This window comes from Lycium barbarum, chromosome 10 (assembly GCF_019175385.1).
Source record: "Lycium barbarum isolate Lr01 chromosome 10, ASM1917538v2, whole genome shotgun sequence".
NCBI lineage: Eukaryota > Viridiplantae > Streptophyta > Magnoliopsida > Solanales > Solanaceae > Lycium > Lycium barbarum.
This window is the reverse complement of record NC_083346.1, coordinates 12,642,497-12,664,596: the sequence shown is the minus strand read 5'-3', so window position 1 is coordinate 12,664,596 and position 22,100 is coordinate 12,642,497. Positions and strand designations below refer to the sequence as shown.

At 35.3% G+C, this 22,100-nt stretch overlaps 3 protein-coding genes across 3 annotated transcripts; all 3 read left to right on the top strand.

The window, feature by feature from the left end:
• The first annotated feature begins 853 nt into the window (after positions 1-853).
• LOC132614240 (uncharacterized) lies at positions 854-8,355 on the top strand. The gene is made up of 4 exons (XM_060328657.1): positions 854-1,019; positions 2,658-2,747; positions 6,937-7,204; positions 7,748-8,355. Exons 1-4 carry the CDS (start codon positions 977-979, stop codon positions 8,115-8,117), a joined length of 771 nt encoding a protein of 256 aa, XP_060184640.1. The 5' UTR covers positions 854-976; the 3' UTR covers positions 8,118-8,355.
• Positions 8,356-9,218: 863 nt separating this feature from the next.
• Positions 9,219-13,356, top strand: LOC132613776 (uncharacterized protein At2g38710). The gene is made up of 5 exons (XM_060327996.1): positions 9,219-9,606; positions 10,825-10,944; positions 11,622-11,736; positions 12,660-12,753; positions 12,877-13,356. Exons 1-5 carry the CDS (start codon positions 9,503-9,505, stop codon positions 13,071-13,073), a joined length of 630 nt encoding a protein of 209 aa, XP_060183979.1. The 5' UTR covers positions 9,219-9,502; the 3' UTR covers positions 13,074-13,356.
• A 2,359-nt stretch (positions 13,357-15,715) lies between these two features.
• On the top strand, positions 15,716-20,128 carry LOC132614324 (vesicle-associated membrane protein 727). The gene is made up of 6 exons (XM_060328744.1): positions 15,716-15,871; positions 16,486-16,701; positions 16,790-16,994; positions 17,110-17,230; positions 19,648-19,710; positions 19,792-20,128. The coding sequence occupies exons 2-6, from the start codon at positions 16,512-16,514 to the stop codon at positions 19,933-19,935; spliced, it is 723 nt and encodes a 240-aa protein (XP_060184727.1). The 5' UTR covers positions 15,716-15,871; positions 16,486-16,511; the 3' UTR covers positions 19,936-20,128.
• Positions 20,129-22,100: the final 1,972 nt, after the last annotated feature.

Below are 22,100 nucleotides of genomic sequence, written 5' to 3'. Positions count from 1 at the left end.
AATTTTTGAGATCTCCATTTTTAAGTGCGTCTTTAAAATAATAATAATAATAATAATTTGCAATCACCTAATGAGTTCTGATAAATCCATTTAAGATTTGGAGGAGATAATGAATTTAGAATGTTACATATGTAATTTGTTTTTCCCACTCTCGTTTTCACCATTTTAAAGGAATTTGTTATTCGAGAAAATGGTCAAATGCTCTCAGTGTATGACTTGATTACCAACTATAACTTTATCTTTGTCGGGTTCTATTATCCCCAATAATTTTAAATTGTAATTATTTATATTTGGCCATCAATTAAATGTGAAAATTCATTTTTTGAAAAATATTTTCTATACCAAACACTCTAAGGGAATGCATAAGTTGCTCGAAAAAATCATTTATATATTTACAAAATTACAGCAGACTTTATAAAAATATTTTAAAAAAATATTAACTGCAAAGATTATACATTCAAACGTGAATTCTCATTAAAATACTTTTTATCTTTATCATTTCAATTAAATTTAATAATTATGAAAATTAATAAATATTATGATAGTAATTAAAAAAACACTCACTTTTAATAGACCAAAATAACCAAAATTGCTTTGGAATTACTCTCTCCGGATAAAAAAGAGTGTCCATTTAATTTTTTTTTTTTTTGGGTCAAAAAAGTGTACACTTATCGAATTAAGAAAAAATTAAGTTATTTTTCCAGTTTGCCCCTATTAAATGCATCAAATCCCAATACTAATTTAATTACAGACAGTTTAATCAAATCATTAAATTATTTTGTCGGAGTTAATATTTTCGCGTGAAAATGGCTAACTGAGACTCTTTTTTATACGTAGGGAGTATTTGAAATTCTACTATACCAAAATAAAGCATCAATTTTTTCATTTTGTGGGTTCTTTCCTGCGAAAAAAAATCTCTCTTTTCTTCGTTTTATTAGTAGGTCGGTGCAATTGAAATCTAGTCTAGGGTTAGAAGATGTATCATCCTACTAGAGGTGGCGTACGTGGTGGTCGCGATCGTAAGCTTTCATTTCCCCCCATCTACGGTTTCTTTGTTTTTTCCTTAAATTAGTCTTGTTTCCTTTAATTGTTATTCTAATTTGCTCATCGGGTCAAAAATTGGCATAATCAATCACCCTTTCCCCGAATAAAAATCGAGGATTTTCATATTATATGTATTGAAGTTGAAATTAGAAGCTAAATGAGAAGGCTTATTTGAGAAATCATAAATTCTGGAATTATATTATGGAAACTTACATAAATATACCCTTTGGCCATCTAGTTTACCAAACATGGCCAAAGTATACACTGCCTATACACTTCGGCTTAATAGGTAGTCTATAGGTATGTATATTATATGTATAGTGTATGTGTATTTAGTATAAACTATACACTACCTATACACTATGTACATATTTTGTAAACAAGATGGCCAAATGGTATATGGCTGTAATTTTCCCATTATATTATGTGGTGGTATTGTTATTAACAAAATCAGGTTTTCTCCCAGTACTCAGTAAGAGTCGAATAGAATAAGTTTTAGGAGTTGTAAACAACAACAACACCAATTACTATTTCGATGCTTCGATCCAAGGAAGTTTTGGGGAAAAGTTGGAGTAGGAGTTTTGAACTTGTAAGTTCAGCTTGTCTAGTTTAGACTATCTGCATCGCACCCTTGGATTGCGGCCCTTCCACGGACCCTGCTAACATGGGATGCTCCCTGCACCGGGCTGCCCTATGTAAAAGGTTACATGGCCCCTTTTTTTTCCTTTAACAAATTCGATACAGGCAGAGAGTTTGATCACCAAATGGGAAATTAGGAAAATAGTGGCCCTGGTTTTTGCCTAATAAAAAAATAACAAAGCCGAGAGTTGCTGCAATCATTCTGTCTTTAAGTTTTGGGTAAAAGGCAGAGGTTCCGTGAAGGAGGAATATTAAGATTGGGTTCTGGGGATGATGTTCAATGAATGCTTGTTTTCTGATAACTTGATGTCTGTATTTTGCAAGTCCATGTTTACATTTGCTTGATAAAAATAGTCCATGTTTCCATTTGTTAGATTCAGAAGTTTTCTGGTACTTGCTGCTTGTATAGGGTGAATCATGCATGTGGCCCAACAAATTAGTTCCTATATATATATATATATATATATATATATATATATATATATATATATTTTATTTTTTTATTTTTTTTATTTTTTTTGATAAAGGTAACATAGTTCCTATATATTGATGCAGCTAGATGTGGTCTGCTTTCTTGGTGTTCGGTTCTGCTGGTCATACATGTCTTTTTGTCTGCCTTTTTATATTTTCCCTTCTTATATTAGATGTTGCTCCTTTTTCTTGGGCTTCTGGCTTATCAATCCAACTCTGCGACAAAATTATGAGGAGACAGATACATAGATTTAAGAATCAGTATATCTAAGCTCGTCCTGGAGTCATGAATTTCGAGTTATGATTATACTTACTTTTCTCATAAAAGAATTTTGAATTTTGAGGTGTGATGCTTTCTAGTTCAGACACGCTTAATGATGTTTTTCTCTAGATGGCATAGGAGGTTCTTCCACAAAATTGTTCTTGCTTTTTGGAGAATCAAGCTGTTATACTTTTGTTCTATTCTGTAGTGTTCCTAATGTATAATTTCTTTGCTGCAACAGAATTTAGCTGGGATGATGTGAAGGTTGATAAACATCGAGAAAATTATATAGGTCACAGTATCAAAGCACCTGTTGGGAGATGGCAGAAAGGTATACATTCTTATTCTCGTTTCTATATCGGAATTGCAATTGCTGGAAATTAGTCAATAAGAAACATATTGCTTCTGCTGTTTTCCCCAATATACATGCTAATTGCATTAGTAGTTTGTGCCAACTGTAAAGAAAAGAATGATACATATGCTGATCCCTATGTATAAGAGCTTCTCTTCCTATTTTTCTCTCTCTCTTTTTTTTTTTTTTTTTTTTTTTTTCTGGTTATGAATTTTCTTCTCCTACAACTTTATCAAAAAAGCTAAAAAATTCGTATCATTTTTAAGATTGTAGATATGAAAAAAGGGATATATCGATGATGTATCACAGTTAACTAAAATGTGAAGTACTTCATGGTATTTCTTTATTTGCTGCCATAGCCCATAAGTGATAGATTTTGGGGGAAGTTCCGATTGTATGTTGTATTGAGTTTTTGATCAACTAGTCTAGTTTTCCAGTCAAGCATGTGATAGAATGCTAAGCGAAGAATGCTTTAGAATAAAAGAATTCATACCAAATATATTACTGTCATAAAAACATGTACAAAAGGAGCAATAAAAGGTGTGAGAACAGTAGGAGATATATAAAGGAGTTCGCTATTTTTTTTTTTTTTTTGAAACAGGTAAGGAAGGAGTTTAGTATAATCGCGGGTTTATACCAAGGGTCTTCTGTGACTTGAATTTAATTACACTAGTGTTGGATGAGATAAAGAATAGTTTAAAGGATGATGTTAGATGGTGCATGTACCTGCTGATGATATTGTGTCAATTGGTGAGATTAACGAGACGAAAAAACTGGAGCAGTGAAGAAGCACTCTAGTGATTGAGGATTTTCAGGCAAGTAGAAATTAGATAGAATATGTGGACAGGAAGTGTAGCGCTCATAAGAATGAAGTTAAAGTGATATTAGGTCGAGATTATTGTTGTAAAAATGCGAGCGCTTTCGTCACTTAAAAGTGACGAAACGAAGCGACGGTAGTCATGGTATAGCTTTTCTTCAGAGTGAGGTGAGGCGAGGGGAGGTTGAAGAAGCGACTTCTTCCGTCGAAGAAGCGCAAAGTGGCCAAGCCCTTGCGGTAATTACTTTCTTATTTTTCAATATTATAAAAAACGTTTTTTCAGTAGAAAAAGAAAGGGATGGACCATTTTAGAGAAAACAGGTCTTGATGTTGTTCGCTCTCTCTTGTCTAAGATTTCTGCTTCTTCGTCTTCATCTGCCAGGGTTTTATCGCTTTGCTGTTTTTTTTTTTCTTTTTCTTTTTTCTTCTTGGTTTTGGTTGCGTCTCTTCAGTGCAGACTGCCGCCTTTGCTGGGTCTTCTAAGAGCATTTGTAGGTTCTTTTTCAGTTTGTTTAATAAAAATTGGTTTCTCTGAATGCTTTTTAATTGTATTTACTAAATGCTTTTTCAGTTTGTTTGGAAGTTACAAAATCAATTTATTTAAGTACTTCTATAGTGTTTAAATAAATAATTTTTACGTTGGTTTATAAGTAAAATATCAGTTTATTTAAATACTTTTTAAATAGTATATAAATAAGAAAATAACTACTTTTTCCATTTTTTATAGTAAAAAAATCTGTTAACATAATACTCCCTCCGTCCCAAAAAGATTGTCTTAGTTTGACTTGGCACGGAGTTTAAGAAATAAAGGAAAACTTTTGAAATGTGTGGTCCAAAACAAGCTTTAGATATTTGTGTGGCCATAAATCATCTCATAAAGTTAAATTGTTTCTAAATATAGAAAGGTGCCAATCTTTTTGGGACAGACTAATAAGGAAAGAAAGACAATCTTTTTGGGACGGAGGAAGTAGCATTTTTGTTCTTCTTTTTTGTTGGCATTTGTTTCGTTTTTAGATTGGGTTTTGAGGCACCAAACAATTTGGTTTTGATTTTGCTTGTGCTATGGATGACTATTAGCTACTTGTGAAATTGTGGTTCACTTCAATGAAGGGTCCGCTTCGCTTCTCGCTTAAAACCCTAGGGCCCTTGTCGATTTGTTGCGCTTCTTCCTTCTGAAAACACTTATGTAGGCTACCCGCAAGGGTGGCTGGTTCAGTTGGTTGAGCATGGGGCTTTCATAATAGAGGTCTCAGGTTCGAACCCCCTGCCTACGGCAATAGGGGATTTTCCTTCTGGGTCGAGCTCGTTGCACGGGGCTTGCCTAGTGCGGGTTGTCTCTCCTGTGTGGTTTGCGAGCTATTGCACAGGAGCTGTGCGCACCCGATGGGTAGAGGCTGTGGGTTCCCATGTCAAAAAAAAAAAAACCACTTATGTAGGCTTTGTCTGATATGATAGATAAAGATGTAACATTGAACTAAAGTAGGATGGTTGAAATGAAGGAATGATACTAAGTGATATTGGAGTCCTATGTGAGAGGTAAATAACTAATATAGTGAAAGGAAATTTAACAAGCAGTTTCCAGACGAGCAATAGCGTATAGGGGTGAATGTTGGGCTATAAGGCGGCCTATCAACAGCTAGAACCGGTTAAAAAAAGTCTTGTTGACTACTTCAATAATTTCGAATTGCAAATGTTTGGATGACTGTCCAACTGTACAAGATTGAAAAAGATTAGAGATGATCACATCAACAGGGGATGGTGATGGTTTGGTCATACCAATTTGTAGGGATGACACACAGATGATTGAAGGTGATATAAAGGGGCGAGGTAGGCCTACAATTACATTGAGGGAAATTTTATCAAAAGACCTAATCTTTGGAATCAGTGTGTATTTAGCTTAAGAAAAGCGCATAATGGAAGCAAAAGTATCATATAGGTGATACGAACTATAGTTAAAATTAAGACTTGGTTGTTGTTGTTGCTTACATTAGGTCGTGTGTTTTCTAGTTTTGTTGCAAGACTTCCAACTTGTATGTACATTTTGGATAAGTGTGGAAGTTAGAGAATCTCTAGTTTTAGGAAACTCCAAAGTTTCCTTAAAAGACAATTTTTTTTTTCTTGAGAAATGAAATGAATAGGAGTTCAATGGATACAAAGAATTCTTATGGCGAATGACAACTAGTTTATGATTGAGGTATAGTTGATTGATTTTCCCTGTTGGTTGTACTGATGTCTCAGTCCGAAACAAGTGATAGTTGACTTTATGAATTCGCATTATGTTGTTGCTGCACTTAAAACTCATCTTAGGCAAAATCATGCGAAATACCACTAACAACAAAAATTTCTTAGAAGTTCTCCATGTTTTCTATTGACATGTAAATCTTTGTTGAGACTAAGACTCCTAGAAAGCATAGGATCTAAAAATGTCGTACAATTTTTTTTTTGAAACTGGTAACTGTAAAATGACGTAGTAATATGACTAAAATGTATCCGAACTAATTGGTATTGACCACAGAGGTGAATCCAGGATTTCTTGAACACGGGTTCACCAATTAAAAAAAGAAGGAAAAAATGTATTGAGGATTGATCCCTAGTCCTCTAGGTACATAACTTAACCTTCAATCAAGTGAACCAAGTGCACTATTTAGCCTTCTTGTAGTATGGGTTCCAGTAGTTAATATTATACCAATTTTTGAAAATATATACATAAAATACCTAATTTCACAGAGAGATCATGGGTTCATGTGCCCCAAATTTTATACACAAATTCGCCCCTGATTGGCTAGACATATCATTTTCTTCCATTGTGCCCTATCTTTTGCTATGTATGCATAGACTCGAAGAGATCGTAAGTCTTTCGAAACAACCTGTCTCCAAGTGATTTGAGGTCTACCTCGTTGCCTTTTGACACCTTCATTCTCCATAGGTTTCATGCTTAAGAGCCGGTTCATCCGGAGGTCGATGCAAAACATAAAAAACAATCTCAAGGGACCACCACTCATTTATCCTTGATGTGTGCTACTTGCACCTTCTGGGGAATGTAGTCATTTTTATCTTGGCTGATCTTGTATTCTCGGAGTAGATTTTTCTGCCCTGCTTTATAGACTGTAATTATATTGCTTTGTGTGAGGAGATGCATATTTGGACAAAGCTAGCCGATATAGGTTGGAAGTCATAAACAGCGTGTCGGAATCCTGAGGTATTAAATCCATATTGTATCTGGAATCAAAAAAGTGCTTTTTACTGGGGAAAGATGGGATATGTTGTGCTGGACATTTTATCTCTTCAATGCATAGTCTTAACTAGCGGCATATTTTACATCTTGTTGTGGTGTTCTTCCCCTCTGTGCAGGGAAAGATCTTCATTGGTACACCCGCGATAAGAAAGCCCAGCAAAAGGATATGGAGGCAGCACAAGAAGAAATACGTAGGATTAAAGAAGAGGAGGAGCAGGCAATGAGAGAGGCTCTGGGCTTAGCTCCTAAGCGTGCCACACGTCCTCAAGGCACTCGGTTAGACAAGCATGAGTTTTCTGAACTTACGAAGAGAGGTTCAACTGCAGAAGACTTGGGAGCAGGGCATTCTGAAGCAGCTCGGGTAGATGGTCTTGGTTTCTCAAAGTAAGTATTGGTTTCACTAGCATTGAAAGTTCTCTCTAGAGTTTTGTGGTTCTTATCCGTCATTTTATTTCTTCTGTTGTGGGTTATGTGTACTATTTCTCCTCGCCCTTTACCTTTTCTCTTACGGATAAATCATCTCTGAATTTCATTGCTAGTTGAGGAACGGGGGCTTGACTTTGAAGATGAAAGGTTCTAGAGTAACTAAATTATGATTTAAACAAAATAACGAAGGGTAGAACCATATGGATTTTTTGTTTTGTTTTTTGACAACCGTGATGTTCGGGCTAGCTTGCGCTCACCTCAATTAATCCATAGGATACCTGTCACTCCCACCAGCAACAGGTACCTGTCCACCAAGGCTAGGACAGATAGGAAGAAATTTCCTAGTGTTTTTGTCTCTGCTGGATTTGAACCTGAGATTTTATGGTTCTCAACCCACCTCATTAACCACTAGGCCACATCCTGTGGTATAGAACCGTATGGATTTTGTTTCTTCTTTATACTGTGCTGGTTCCTAATCATGCTTGTTAACGTATTCTGCAGATTGCCCAAACCTTGGGAAGAACAACCAAGTTCACCATCAGCTTTTCCATCTAACCCGATCGATGAGCCTGTAGAAAAGATTAATGCAAGTCCCATTGCTGCTGCACCCGTACAGAATGAAGAAGAGTCAGAGGATGAAAGGAGCCAAAAGAAGAAGAGGCGAGAAGAGAAGAGACGGGAAAAGGATGAGAGGAGAGAGAAGCGACATTTGCAGGATACAGATGATAGGAGGAAACATTCCCGTGATTCAGATGACAGGAGGAAACGTTCTCGTGATTCAGACGATAAGAGGAAGCATTCCCGCGATTCAGATGACAGGAGGAAACACAAGAAAGACAAGGAGAAGAGAAGAAGACACGATTCTGATTAACTTGAATAGTCCTTGTACTTATTGTGTGCTTGCTATCATTTTACCTTAACAATTGCATTCTGAATATTTGTGTTGGATAGAGTTTGGTACCTTCCTTTTACTGTGTATCTCAGATGAAGTGTCATACAAACGTAGGTCATGTTTTTTTTGGTTGTTGCCCGTTGTAGATTTATAGAAACTTGTGTTTGTATTTTTCTCATTCCGTCCTATATGCAACCGAATCGGAAATTGTGAAAAAGTTTGGATAACAACATAGACGTTTAGATGAGTGTCTAAACGTTTTCAAATTACAGGGGAGACTCACTTAATTTAGCAAAAGTAGAAAATTGGATTACATTAACTAATTTTATGCTCAAATTAAAATGCAAACGTAATCCCTATGATCTTTATAAAGCAAACAAATTAAACCAGCAACAATTATAAGACAGATTTAGCTATATAAAAAAATTTGGCAGAATATATTGATAGCCTTTTAAATTTATCAATAAATCTCATTTAGATTCTTAAATTACGGCATGTTTAGATTGAGCACTTAAACAATTAATAAAGCATTTTTATTAAACATTGCTGATATAAAATTTTGAAAAAGTTTTTATGCGTGTTTTCAAGCGTTCATTATATAGGTAAGTTAAAAACTTAAAATATGTCATCTCTTTAATTATACCCATTAAAGCCTGTAAAATTCATGCATATTCCAATTAACGTTGATGTGCATCATTAATGTAGAAAATATATTTTATGTGATTAACTTATTTACGTAATGGACGCTTATGAACTCAAATATAAACTTTTCTAAAGTAAGAGCTAAAATGCATAATAAAATACTTTATCATATGTTTAGATATTTAATGAGAATATGTTTTAACTGCAAAATTTAAAGAGTTGTCCATCTTTTCAGCCGAAAAAAATGAAGACTAGAAAGTTGTCACGTTGCTTTCAAAGTGTTTTGTGACAGCAACCAAAATATCATATTTTCCAGCAGTCGAGGACCTTTTTGGCCTTTCCCTAAAAGTTTGGTCCATGACGACATTAATTGCAAAAACTAATTGTGAGTATTAGTAGTAGTATTTTATTTAAACTTAAAAGATTGAAAAGAAATAAAGTTAAGCTATATTGGCTTTTCCACTACCCTCAATAATAATTCTTGGGAACCACTAAAGCAAAAACTCCAAAAGAGCCAAAAGGGCAAAAAGAAAAGAAGAAGAATACTCACAAGGCTCTTTCTTTGTTTTTGTTCTGCTTAGGATTTCAGGAAAGAAAATACATAGAAAAAAGGGAAAACCCTTAGTTTCAGAATTGTTAATTTGATTCAAATTGATCCATTGATTGTTAAAAGATCGATTCTTTTTTTGATTGAAATTTAATTAGGGAAAGAAAAAAAAAAGATGGTTTCTGCAAATAAGGAAATGGTTGTGTACTGTTTTGATACATTGGTAGCTCACTACAATAAGGAACAACCTCCACCACCTGCTTTTGATGAGGGTGAACAGTATGCTATTTTTCTCTTTTTTTTTTTTTTTTTTTTTTTGTTGAAAGTTTAAATTAGAGATACCAACATCTATTTTCTTGCAAATTTGTATCTATTTTTGTATTTTTTTGTACATGGGTTTTTTCTTTTGAATTTTTATATGCATGCTATGTATAAGTAAGGATTCATATAGCGGATCTCAACTTGTTTGGGGTTGAGGTGTAGATGTTATTGTTGCTGCTTATGTTTACCTTTTTGTGACATATAGCCAGTTTGACCATGTTTTTGGGAGGCCAAAAGTGTTTTGTTTCTTCTTCTCAAAAAAGTGTTAATTTTAAATATTTGAGGTGTTTAGCCGAGCTTTTGGGAGAAAATAAGTCTTTTCGGGAGTAGCCGAAGCTAAAAAAAAGTTTTTTAAGAAAATACACTTAGAAGCACTTTTTAAGAACTTAGCGAAACACTAATTGTCACTCAATGTGTGGGAAATGTGTAACTTTCCTCATGGAAATGTGAAATTTCTCTGTTTTTAGATTGGAATGAGTTAGATTGTTTTGTACAAGTTACTTACTTGAGTGTTTTTTTTGGGGGAAAAGTTTATTTTCTTGGTTGTTATGGTGCTGAGGCCTTGGAATGGGAATGGTCTATGCTATTTCAATCCTTTTGTGTTTTTGAATCTGGAAAATTACGCCGTTCGTTTGTTCTTTAGTGCCAGCTGAAAATGATGTGCTCTCAAGATTCGGTTTTTTAACTTTTACTGATAAAAAAGTTGTGATTTTTAGCTTTTTTTCATTCCAATTGCCTCACTTCTCACTCTTTATAAGTGTTAGATTGGCATAGTCTTTTGAACATTGTCTTTCACTTCACATCGAATGTTATTCAAATAGGGTTTTTATGTAGGGAACTTCCTTTTTATACATTGGAAGCTTCCCTTGTAATCATTAGTCTTCCTTGCAACATATTTTCCTTCATCAAGTGAAGATTTGTGGCCACAAAACTTTTTCCATTAACTGTCTCCTTATTTTATGCTCATGAAAAATGTTTGAAGTATAGTTTTGATAAATTGGAAAGCTCATCTGCTTATCAGTTTTGGACAGGGTTAAGGCTTTTTTAGTGTCCCTTTTTGTAAGCTAACCAAATGCTAACATCATTCTTAATCTTATCTGTTACGCATGAGATGCCAAACAAATGCAAAATAAATTTTGGATGTTTTGCTCTCATGTGGCTCAAACTGCATTTCAGCCCGTTGTTTGTGACTTGGAAGAAAGTGGTGAATGGCGGGGAGCCTCGTTTAAGAGGATGCATCGGCACTCTGGAAGCTCGCTGCATTATTACTGGTTTTAGGGATTATGCTCTAACAAGGTAAATTGCGATTGAAGTTCTTATACGTGAAGTATTGTCTTTTTAGTTTTTGCGATTCTATTTCATGTTTTTTGGCTAATAGGGAGGAATTAGATTAAGATAGTTTAGCTTCATTATGTCACAATATTATTTCTTGCATGAAAGCTGATAATTATTGGCAAAACTGTTTTCAAGGATTAGATTACTTATTAGGCTTGGGTATATTAGATAATTTTTTTTATATTCAATTGATTGGATGCTTCTTAGGCACCTGAAAGCATTCTATTTGCAGACTGGTAATAGTACTTCGTTCATGATCCGTAGCCGGTTTGGCCAAACTTCTAAAATCAGCTTATTTTGAGAAGTGCTTTTCAAAAAACAGCTTAACAGTTTATGTTTGGCTAATCAATTTGAGAAGCATTTTTTGGTTTGCAGATATATGGTTTATGTACAGTTAAATCTTGAGTTTTTTGCACTTTAAGCTCATCAGATTTTACTGTTTGAGCACAAATGACGTTATTCCTTCTCCTTCTGGTTATTTGTTTAGAAACCTTAAATTTGTCATGCTCTTGGGTTCTTAAGTAAGTGATTACTTGCTGCTTTTGTTTTCTTAAAGTTTTTTCCTGCATACATAAAAGCTTACGTATTATATTTTATGACACTACCGTGTTTACTCTGTTATTTAAACTCATTTGCAGTGCTCTCAGGGACCGTCGTTTTCCCCCAATACAGGCTAAAGAGTTACCTACTTTACAATGTACAGTTTCAATTCTCGCTAATTATGAAACTGCAGCTAACTACCTTGACTGGGAGGTACTACTTTCCAACTTGCTCTGAATTTCTTATTCTTAAGTCATGGAGGAAATATTCATGCTTGTATGCTTGAAATATAGCTTTTGTGATTGCATCATGGCTTTGTGGAGTAAATTCATGAGCACCAAAATATTTCAAATAAGAAGCAAATGCTGCCATAACTTTAGACTGATAAATTTCAGCACCCAAGGTGTGGCCTAGTGGTCAATGAATTGGATTCAGAACCATGAGTTCTCAGGTTCGAAATCCAACGGAGGCAAAAACACTAGGTGACTTCTTCTCATTTGTCCAAGCCTTTGGTAGACAGAGTTACTTGGTATCTGTGCTAGTGGGAGGTAGCAGGTACCCAGTGGAATTGGTCGAGGTGCGAGCAAGCTGGCCTGGACATCACGGTTATAAAAAAATAAATTAGACTGATAAATTGCACTTTCAAGATTTCTGTTGAAACATTGCATGCATTATTTAGTTTCTAAGACATTATACTGTACCTGGATGAGATGGTAGAGCTTAGTTTTGTTTGGATCTTGGTGCTCTAAAAAATTTGTTACACAAGCATAATGTCAAATATGCCTTTGGACTCGTATAAAACTCGGCAGACATGTAACGTGAAGCGTAGGTCAAAGTTGTCTTTTCCTCATTTGCTCCCTAGTGTGAATCCAGATTCTGAAATCAAATGTCAGTAGTCGTTTTATGAAAGCTCCTATTGTTTTTTTTTTAAATCATCAGACTTGGCTTATGTATGCTTTTGTGCATGGGTGAGGTGTCATGATTCATCATTGCGTAAATCCTCGTTATATACTTATATTTGACATAATCATATGATAATATTGTCTACCTGCATTTCTTTCTTCCAACAACTGTTTTTCTCTTGTTGGATGGCTTTACTAGTATCTTAGTCTCAGGAGTCTGATGGGTTTGTTCAGGTAGGAAAGCATGGGATAATTATTGAATTTACTGACCCTGACTATAACACAAGGAGAAATGCCACATACCTACCTGAGGTGGCGGCTCATGAAGGTAATTTTCTTCTCCCTTCCCTATCACCGGCAAATAATGTTATGCATCTTGTCTGTTTAAGATTTTCTGGCACTTGTTGAACTTGTTGAGCTGCAAGGTGAACTCTCTGAATCATATCTCCAGGTTGGACCGTTACAGAAGCAATTGATTCGTTGATACGCAAAGCAGGTTATAATGGACCTATAACAGAATCACTAAGGAAGCGAATCCGCTTAACTCGATACCAGAGCACATTATTTACTCTGCAGTACAATGAATATGTGGCATATGTGAAGAATACCAGAGGTCTCTCTCCAGCTATTAACGGTGTGAAACCTTGAAAGTATGGATTGTTTGGAAGAGTCTTCCACCGAGACCAGTAGATTATTTTGGTTGACTGGAAGATGAACCATTCTAAATTCATGGTTGGAATACTTTGTTATAGATTCCAACCTTCTCATGTGATTCTTGTCATAAATGTCTTACATTGTTCTTCAAGACTGAAGCTAAATTCATTTAGTGCCAAGTGCACCCAAAAAAATTGGATTTCAACAATTCCTTTGAAAAAGCTGCATTTGTGGCTGTGTGGTTATAATATAATTGTCTGCTTTCTGTGTTTAAAAACTTATTCCTGTGACTATGTCCTCTAGTTCTCTACTTGCAAAGTTGAGATACAAATACTGAATATTTTGAAATTGCAGGGGGAAATTTTCTTGTAGCGTTGCTGGTTGCTCATTTGCTTAGTTTAGTTCTTACATGATTATTGGTAACAGTTGAGGCTTTAGGTTCTAGCAGTTTTTCGCTCTCGTTAAGGAAGCAATAATCTTGGAGCATGATTTTTAAGTTTTTGGAGTAACTGGTAAAGTTGCTGCGACCTGGAGGTTATGGGTTCAAGTCGTGGAAACAGCCTCTTGTAGAAATGCAAGGTAAGACTGCGTACAATAGACCCTTGTGGTCCGGCCCTTCCCCGGACCCTGCGCATAGCGGGAGCTTAGTGCACCGGGCTGCCCTTTTTTGCATATTTGTGAAAACTCTTTTCTTCCTTCAAAGTCTTATTTGTAGCTCTGTTGGATGTCAAAGTGATGCTGTCTATAAGCACCTTAAAATGTCAAGGTCTGGTTCCCCTCTATAGTGTGGTTAAACACGAGTCCTTGACTGTTTACAAATTACAAGTAATTGACTGGTAGTTATATGTCGAATTATTTTTAAGTGGTAGGTATGAGTGTATTGATTGAAAATTCCATGTCATCACGGAGTGGTGCAATGAGATGGTTGTAATTCCTTCACCTTTAATTCCGTTCACTTTTATTTGTCCACTTTTAACTGTGCACGCTATTTAAGAATTAATAAATGAAGTATGTATTTTATTATAATATCCATATTAATTGGTGTATAATTGTATTGGAGTTGGAAAAATGATTTGAAATGAGTAATAACTGCTAAGGGTAAAATAGGGAAAACAAGAGTATTTTTCTCTGGATACGCGAAAGTGGACAAATTAAAATGAAAATCTATTTTTGGAATAGTGGACAAGTAAAAATGAACGGAGGGAGTATACAATATTCGAACTCAGGGAATGAATTTTTTTCAGAAATGGAGTTCTTCGGAACCTTTGTCTGCAATCTGGTGTGAATCCATATTAGTCTGCCTATAAATTTTAAATAACATAGAGAATTTTGAAAGTTGGAACGAGGAAATTGAAAATTATGATGGAATTTTATACTAGTACGGTGGTATATGTAACCAATATAAAGAGAGGATTATAATTCAGCCTAAGCCTTTGCAATTTTACATTCAATGAGGCTCACCACGATAATAACTGCGTATGTACATAGAGAGTATATTGTACTACAGACAAGTAATTCAAGGAGCCATAATAATAACACTCATAATTTAGGTATGAAAGAAAGTTGCAAACCGTAGTCAGTGCCAGGGACTTTTATGTATTAGCTCTTAGTAATGTTCCATCACTTGCTCAATGCTAAAATGAATTAACATAATGAGTTCACTTGCTCAATGCTAAAATGAATTAACATATTAACTCATTAACTGAATTGATCTAAAATTTCTTCCTAGCTGTTTAAGTCTTGGTTGATAGAGTTATTTGGTACCTATTGCAATTTTTTGCATTTCGTATCAACTTCGTTCGTTTAATTGACGAAATAAAAAAAATATCCATTTCGTGAATTGCATCACGAAATGCTAAAAAAAAAAAAAAACAGTTTTAATTACACGAATTGCAAAAAAAATAAATAAATTAAAAATGCCTATTTCGTGAATTGATTCACGAAATGCAAAGGAATTTTTTTTTTTAAAAAAATTTCTTGCATTTCGCTACACATGTAGCGAAATGCAAGAAATTCACCGGCACGGAACAGTACGCTGTGTGGGTATTTCGTTGGTTATCCAACGAAATATCCATTTTGGTCTAAAAAAAAAGGCATACTATTTTTGTCTAATGACTGTAAAAATATGCCATTTTGGCTCCGGACTCTATTTTTTAAAATGGTGTGCAAAAGGCTAAATAAACACTTATTTTGAACCAGAGTGAAGAGTGAGTTAATTTTCCTTCCAACTTAAGTTTTTGAAGAGAAAACGAAAAAAGAAAAGAAAAGAAAAAGGCCTATAGTCGTTGAAATTACCAAAGAAGGCCTTGTATAGAGTAGCATCGTCATTCTTCCTTTTGGGGGTCTCCGTAATTTAGCACAAACGTATGTAACCCGCTCCACCAGTTAATCAAAGTCAAATCAGATACTCTCTCGGTCCACTTTTACTTATCCATAACGAATTTTGCGCGTTTTAAAAAAAAATAATAAATGAAGTATATATTCATATTAATTGATGTTTAATTATATTGAATTTTAAAAAATAATTTAGAAAGAGTAATTAATATTAGGGTAAATTTATAAAAATAAATTATTTTTCTCATGTAAAAGTTAAAATTAATTTTTGAAACAGTGTACGAGTAAAAGTGACGGAGGGAGTACATAATTACCACTACTGATCATAAATCATAATAACAGTTTAATCCCAGTCTTAGCCTCAACTCCTCGACTACATCCCTCTTAAAAGAGTAAACAAACAGCCATTCTTCGATTTAGTCGTGCACATCAAGTAATCCCAATTTCTTCAATCTCAGGTACTATTTTGTAATTTTTTTTACAATTTCGGGTCGAATTGTTTCTAGAAATAAACTTTATTGTTGAGGATCTGATCGAAAGTTTTGATAATTGCAATGATATTGATGTTCCTACGGTAGTTAATTGTAATTTTTTTAAATTTTCGTTTTCCGGATTAAAATTGTAGATTTATGTTTAATTGTTGAATTTGTTTTGATTTTGACTGTCTGTTCGTTATTATCTTTGAGATTGGGCGTATTATATAATCTTCATCACTTTCTTTTTTTCCCTAATTAATTTCACATTTGGACACTAGAAATTGAAGTCTGAGATGATAGATGCGCAAAAATGATGCTTGAAGAACCTCTTTTTTTTTTTGAAGAATAATAAGGCAAATGTAGAAATAATTTAACTTAAAACTTTCCCCTTTATCCTTAATGAATGATTTACAACCATACGGCTTATTTTAAACCACAAGTTTCAAAAGTCTTGCTTTCTTTCTTAAACTCCGTGCCTAGTCAAACTATATCACATAAATTGGGATGAAGGGAGTATAATATTGTACTTTGGGCTATGTGGCGCAATGTTTTATGTTGGGCTGTATATTTTGAAAATTTCCCTATTTTAATTGCAGGCATCGAATTGGAGTTGTGACTGAAAATGAATCCAAGAGGTTTGATTTACAGCTTTGTTGCGAGAGGAACTGTTGTTCTAGCTGAGCATACACCTTATTCAGGGAACTTTAGTACCATTGCTGTCCAGTGCTTGCAGAAGCTCCCTTCAAATAGTAGCAAGTATACATACTCATGTGACGGCCACACTTTCAACTTCCTCATTGATAGTGGATTTGGTATTTATTCTTCTTATATTTTTTACGGTGTATATAGTTCATATTGTTAACTGGCTTCTTACTAGTTTGCTACCAACAAAATTTGCAGTCTTCCTAGTTGTTGCTGATGAACCAACAGGAAGAAGTGTACCTTTTGTCTTTCTTGAAAGGGTCAAGGATGATTTCAAGAAACGTTACAGTTCAAGTATCAAGAATGATGGTGATCCACACCCTCTTGCTGATGATGACGAAGAAGATGATGATCTATTTGGGGATCGTTTTAGCATCGCATACAATCTTGACAGAGAATTTGGGTATGTGTATTTGTTCTTTTCACCGAAAATTTATAACATACTTGTAGCAGTTAGACTTAGCATATTTATTTTTTGAAATTAGACCTAGTATATTTATTTATCCTGGAATTGCTAGGCCACGACTTAAAGAGCACATGGAGTATTGTATGAACCATCCTGATGAAATGAGCAAGCTCTCTAAATTGAAGGCTCAAATCACAGAGGTCAAAGGAATAATGATGGACAATATTGAGAAGGTAAAGTTTTATTATCTCTCTCTCGTCTTTGACCTTCATTTTCTTTCCTTTGGTGTCGGGAAACTCGTTTTAGATTGGAAATATGGGATAACGAGAGGTTTAGGAACTTTATCAGAAAAGAAAAAAGAGAAGTGGGGTTGGAAACTTTATATAAATGGGCAATGGCTAGCGAGAAGTCTTTTCATGTCCTTCACTGAAGATCAATTTATTTGGTTTTGGCCAATTCCTATTTAATGACACAAAGTTTAATCATCTCTTATTCGTCTAACTGCAAAATTGAAGTCTTGAAGATTTCCTTAGTAGAAAAAGGCCTTGAAGAGTTAACACGGAAAAACCTACCACAAAATTTTGATCATATTTTCAGTTTTCCCCTTTAACTGTCGAATCTGTTGGTCTTTTTACAAAAATGGAGTATTTTGTTGGGAAGGGTGCATGCTATGAAGTAAGTTATGTCAGATGACCTAGAAGATCTATAATCTCTCAGAATGAATATCTGCTTAGCGAAAACAACACGAAAATCATGCTGGTGATGAGCAGGGCTCTTGCATCAAATAGGGAAGATGTCTGGGTTTATTATTACTCCAAGTAATTTTCAGGAGTAGTTACCCTCTATCTGCTAGTTTGACCGTAGTTTATCAGTAAACTTAATGCTTATTAGTAAAATCTTTACCTTTCTGATAAAAGAGAACATAAAACCATGGAACTAATTGGTGCATATAGGATATACATATTAGTTAGAAGTAAGATTAGTTATTGGGTGTTATAGTTGTATATTCTTGCGTTTTATAAGAATTCAACCCACTAGTCATATTGTCTGCTTTGAGCCTAGACAACTGATTTTACAACGTGTCACTAGGGTCTGAGGTTTGTTTTAGTATTTATATGAAACATCTTTTTTATGTTTTACTAATGTAGGATTTGCCTAGGGTATACACTCCCCATAGAGATTCAAGCGTCTTTGCTGAGATTTTCTCCAACACCTATCTTAATAATGAGAGATTTGCCTAAACTCAATTAAAACTTGAGGTTGCCCCACAATTGCCCAAGGTTGAACAACAACGGCTTTTATACTAACTTTGTGACAATCCAATATGGGGTCATGACCGATGCTTAATGGGACTTAGCTTACCTTGCAAGCCAACCCATTTTCACGATGAAAATCTGGCAGTCCCATTTAAAACTCAAAAAATTGATTGATGCGTGTGACACGCTAAGAGAGAGTTGATAAGAGTAAGCCCAACACTTGCTGCGCGTGGGCATTATGTTTTATTGTTTTCGGTAAGACTTTTCCATTATGATGTTTTATAAATGTTTCTAGAGTTATGCTCCCCAAGTTGGTCTTGGAGATTGTAGAATAGGTTGTGTGAGTATTCTGTCAGCCAGCTGTTTAACATTTGATCGCTAGTGTCTTTGGTTTGTGGATGCTGATGTTGGTGGCTATCTTTTGTGTTGTGGTGAATGATTGGTTGATAACGAGATTATGGGAATACTCCTGATACAGAGGAGACAGTACTGAACTTTTGTTGTGAAAATGTTAACCTTGCTAGGGGAGTCCTCATTTAATCCAGACAAGGCCCTAAATTGGGTCTTTACATGTTTGTATTGGTTGGGGCACTTAGTTGGTATTAGGTTTCACGTTTACAGATTAAGATCCATATGAATAGGGGCTAAGATAAAAGCACCTCCGGTGTTAGAGATTCCTAATTATCTGAACACAAATGATTAAGTATTAGAATGCAATGGGCTCCGTACAACCAACCCAACTAGTGTAGGGCCAAGGTGTAGTTGATAGATATTTACAAGCATAAACTTGCAGCAACCAGAGAACATTAAAGCTTCAGGATATAGAGTTAGTTTATAGAGAAACTAAACTGAATTTGTAGTATGGGTATTTCTTTCACTGATAATCCTATAGGATGAAAGTTTTCACATTGCGTGAAACTTCTAGGACAAAATGAAATAGTCATTGCATTTTGTAAAAATATCAGAAGAACACGTATTTAGTTCTGAAACTGAAATGTATTGACACCATTTCATTCACGTGACAGAATTTATTAGCATTTTCCTGCGCTATTCTAAAGGCTTAATGCTATATCTAATTAATGGTTGTGGAGATATACTTATGTTTGAGAAATTAGAAGGTAAACTGTGATGATAGTTCTCGACTAGGTGAAGTGGCGGATTTTCTATAATCATCCCGCTCCCGTGGCGAGCTGTGCTTTGACCTGCCTACATAAACTGTTATTGCCAAAAAAATAAACTGTTATTGCGAATTGCAGTCTCTCTGTGCTAGTAAAGTCAAGTTTCTTTACTGCATAAAGAATCATCGTTGCATTCACTTCAAATATGTTTCTTAAATAGGTTCTTTGGTCCTCCTGAGTCTAGGCGAAATTACTTATTAAAGACGTGTGTTGTAGGTTTTGGATCGGGGTGAGAAGATTGAACTGCTAGTGGATAAAACCGAGAACCTTCAGTTCCAGGTACGTGTTATTTACCCAGAGTCTTTGCACTTGAAAATAACCTTTCTGATTGTGCTGATTCGTAAATGTGAATTTGCTCAGGCTGACAGCTTTCAGAGGCAAGGCAGGCAGCTTCGTCGCAAGATGTGGTTTCAAAACCTTCAAATGAAACTGATGGTTGGAGGTGCTATTTTAGTTTTCATTATCATCGTTTGGCTTTTCGCTTGTGGAGGTTTTAAATGTTAAAAGGGATTCTGGAATGCTATTCATTTGGAATAGTATTCTGATCTCTCAATCCCTCTGCTGTAGAAATCTCTCTTGTAAATGTGACTAGCTTGAACAATGTTGCCGATGTTGTTTTGGTGAATTAACATGGCACCGTACTTATGGTTGTACTTAATTGTTCTTTTATTAATGCAAGCTATAACCCTTATCCGTTTGTGTGTAAGCGTATCAATTTTATCAAACGATTGTAAGGAGTGGCATTATATTTTGTTCTGCGTACATTGGATACAGGGTAGATCTCTGCTCTCCTGTCCTGTAAAGCAAGAACACCTATTAAAAATCAGAAAGAACAGATTTTTTTTTTAAAAGAAAAAAAACAATTAGGCAATGAGCTTTTTCTCGGAACTCATTTTTGAGTGGAATAAGGTTCTTTCCTGGCATTACAGATTTACTGTCATTTCTTCATTCATCCTTCGCTGATGTATATTTTTCCGGTAAATAAAGATTTTTTAACCAAAAGCTATGTTATGTACAGAGCTGAAATTATGAAATCCAGGCGCATAGGACATAGTCCCATGGTCCTGGCCAAGAACAGCAAACAAAACACTACTCAACAATCACCATAAACTAGGAAGGATAATAATCCATCAGGGCCAGTCTACTTGCTAGTCTTGGCTACAAACTACCCCTTACCGTAACCTCTTGAACAATTTGCTCTGTTTACTTTGAAAAAATCTGTTGTTTTTCTCTTGCCACAGGAAATAGACACAGCCAGCTACCACCATTTTAAACACTTGAGATTGAGCAGCTTTATCATTCACACGTGCACACATCCACACCGCCTCATTTGCCCAATCCATTGCATTCCTCAGGTACCCTTGCCAAACCAGCAGTTTTTACCATACTATTGCAGAAAAGCTACACTTGAAAAACAAATGATCTAGAGTCTCATTTTCAATTGCACACAGGGGACAAGTGATCTGATCTATTATACCCCATTTTTTCAGCCTGTGTCGTGTGTAGAGTCTTTTGTTCAGAGCCAAATAAAGTATGAATAACCACTTCGGAGTACCTTGATTATTGCATACAAGCCTTCTCCAAATGACCTTCTGGTGATTTCCTCTTAGTTTGACGCAGTGGCGGAGCCAGGATTTTCACTAAGGGGGTTCAAAATATAAAAAACTAAATATATGAAGAAGCCAAAGGGAGTTCAACATCTACTATATATACATAAAAAATAATTTTTACCTTGTATAAATAGTGTTTTTTTCCACCGAAGGGGGCTCGGATGAACCCCTCGGTCCTATGTGGCTCCGCCCCTGGTTTGACGTATACCTATTTAAGGTGAAGGAAGCTGTGAACTGATCTGCATCTATTCCTGCTGCTTCCAAGGTCCCACTGCCTTAAAGATCTTTTTCATCATCCATGAAGCCTGCTTTATGAAGAAGCTCCAAACACTTTGATTCTTTAGGTAGTATACATGTACCCACTTTACCCACACCTTGTCCTGACATAAATTCCATAACAACTTACATACAACTGCCTTATTCCAAGTTTGTGCATCTAGTACATTGAGTCATCCAGCTACTTTGGGCAAACATAATTGCTCCCATGCTATCAATACCTTCTTAGAAGCCGCTGCATCCCTTGTCCAAAGGAAGGTCTTACATATTGTTTCCACTGCCTTCAGAACCTTCTTAGGAAGAATGAAACTCTGGGCCCAGAAGTTTTGCACCTGACAAGTTGTAAGCATATAGGGACGAATTTAGAGGGTGGGGAAGGTGTTCACCCGAACAACCTTGACAAAAAATTACATTGTATATATAGGGTAGATTTTATGTGTTTATGTACCTACATTAACTTTTGAATACCCTGAAAAAATGAAAGAGGTTAGCTCAAGCGGTCTAGGGTGTTCAAAATTGTCTCTAGCGTCCTAGGTTCGATTCCTAGGGATAACATTATTTTTTATATTTAGCTTTTGTTGTTTTTTCCGAACCCTCTGAGTGAAAATCCTGAATCCGCCACTGACCGCATATATTAGAAGTTTAGAGGTCCAACGAATAACTCTACCCCGCCATCTTGTCAATTAGTGGTATACATTGCATTGCATAGACTTTTAGTGCTTAGGGGCACCCCTAAGTACCTAAAAGAAGGTTTCCTTTGGTGAACTGCAGTTTTCGAAGACA

Coding starts and splice junctions, on each gene's coding strand:
- LOC132614240 (XM_060328657.1), top strand. CDS start 977: ATGTATCATCCTACTAGAGGTGGCGTACGTGGTGGTCGCGATC. Junction 2,748..6,936: donor TGTTGGGAGATGGCAGAAAG/GTATACATTCTT, acceptor CCCTCTGTGCAG/GGAAAGATCTTCATTGGTAC. Junction 7,205..7,747: donor GATGGTCTTGGTTTCTCAAA/GTAAGTATTGGT, acceptor CGTATTCTGCAG/ATTGCCCAAACCTTGGGAAG.
- LOC132613776 (XM_060327996.1), top strand. CDS start 9,503: ATGGTTTCTGCAAATAAGGAAATGGTTGTGTACTGTTTTGATACATTG. Junction 11,737..12,659: donor CTAACTACCTTGACTGGGAG/GTACTACTTTCC, acceptor GGGTTTGTTCAG/GTAGGAAAGCATGGGATAAT. Junction 12,754..12,876: donor TGAGGTGGCGGCTCATGAAG/GTAATTTTCTTC, acceptor TCATATCTCCAG/GTTGGACCGTTACAGAAGCA.
- LOC132614324 (XM_060328744.1), top strand. CDS start 16,512: ATGAATCCAAGAGGTTTGATTTACAGCTTTGTTGCGAGAGGAACTGTT. Junction 16,702..16,789: donor CCTCATTGATAGTGGATTTG/GTATTTATTCTT, acceptor CAAAATTTGCAG/TCTTCCTAGTTGTTGCTGAT. Junction 19,711..19,791: donor CCGAGAACCTTCAGTTCCAG/GTACGTGTTATT, acceptor GAATTTGCTCAG/GCTGACAGCTTTCAGAGGCA.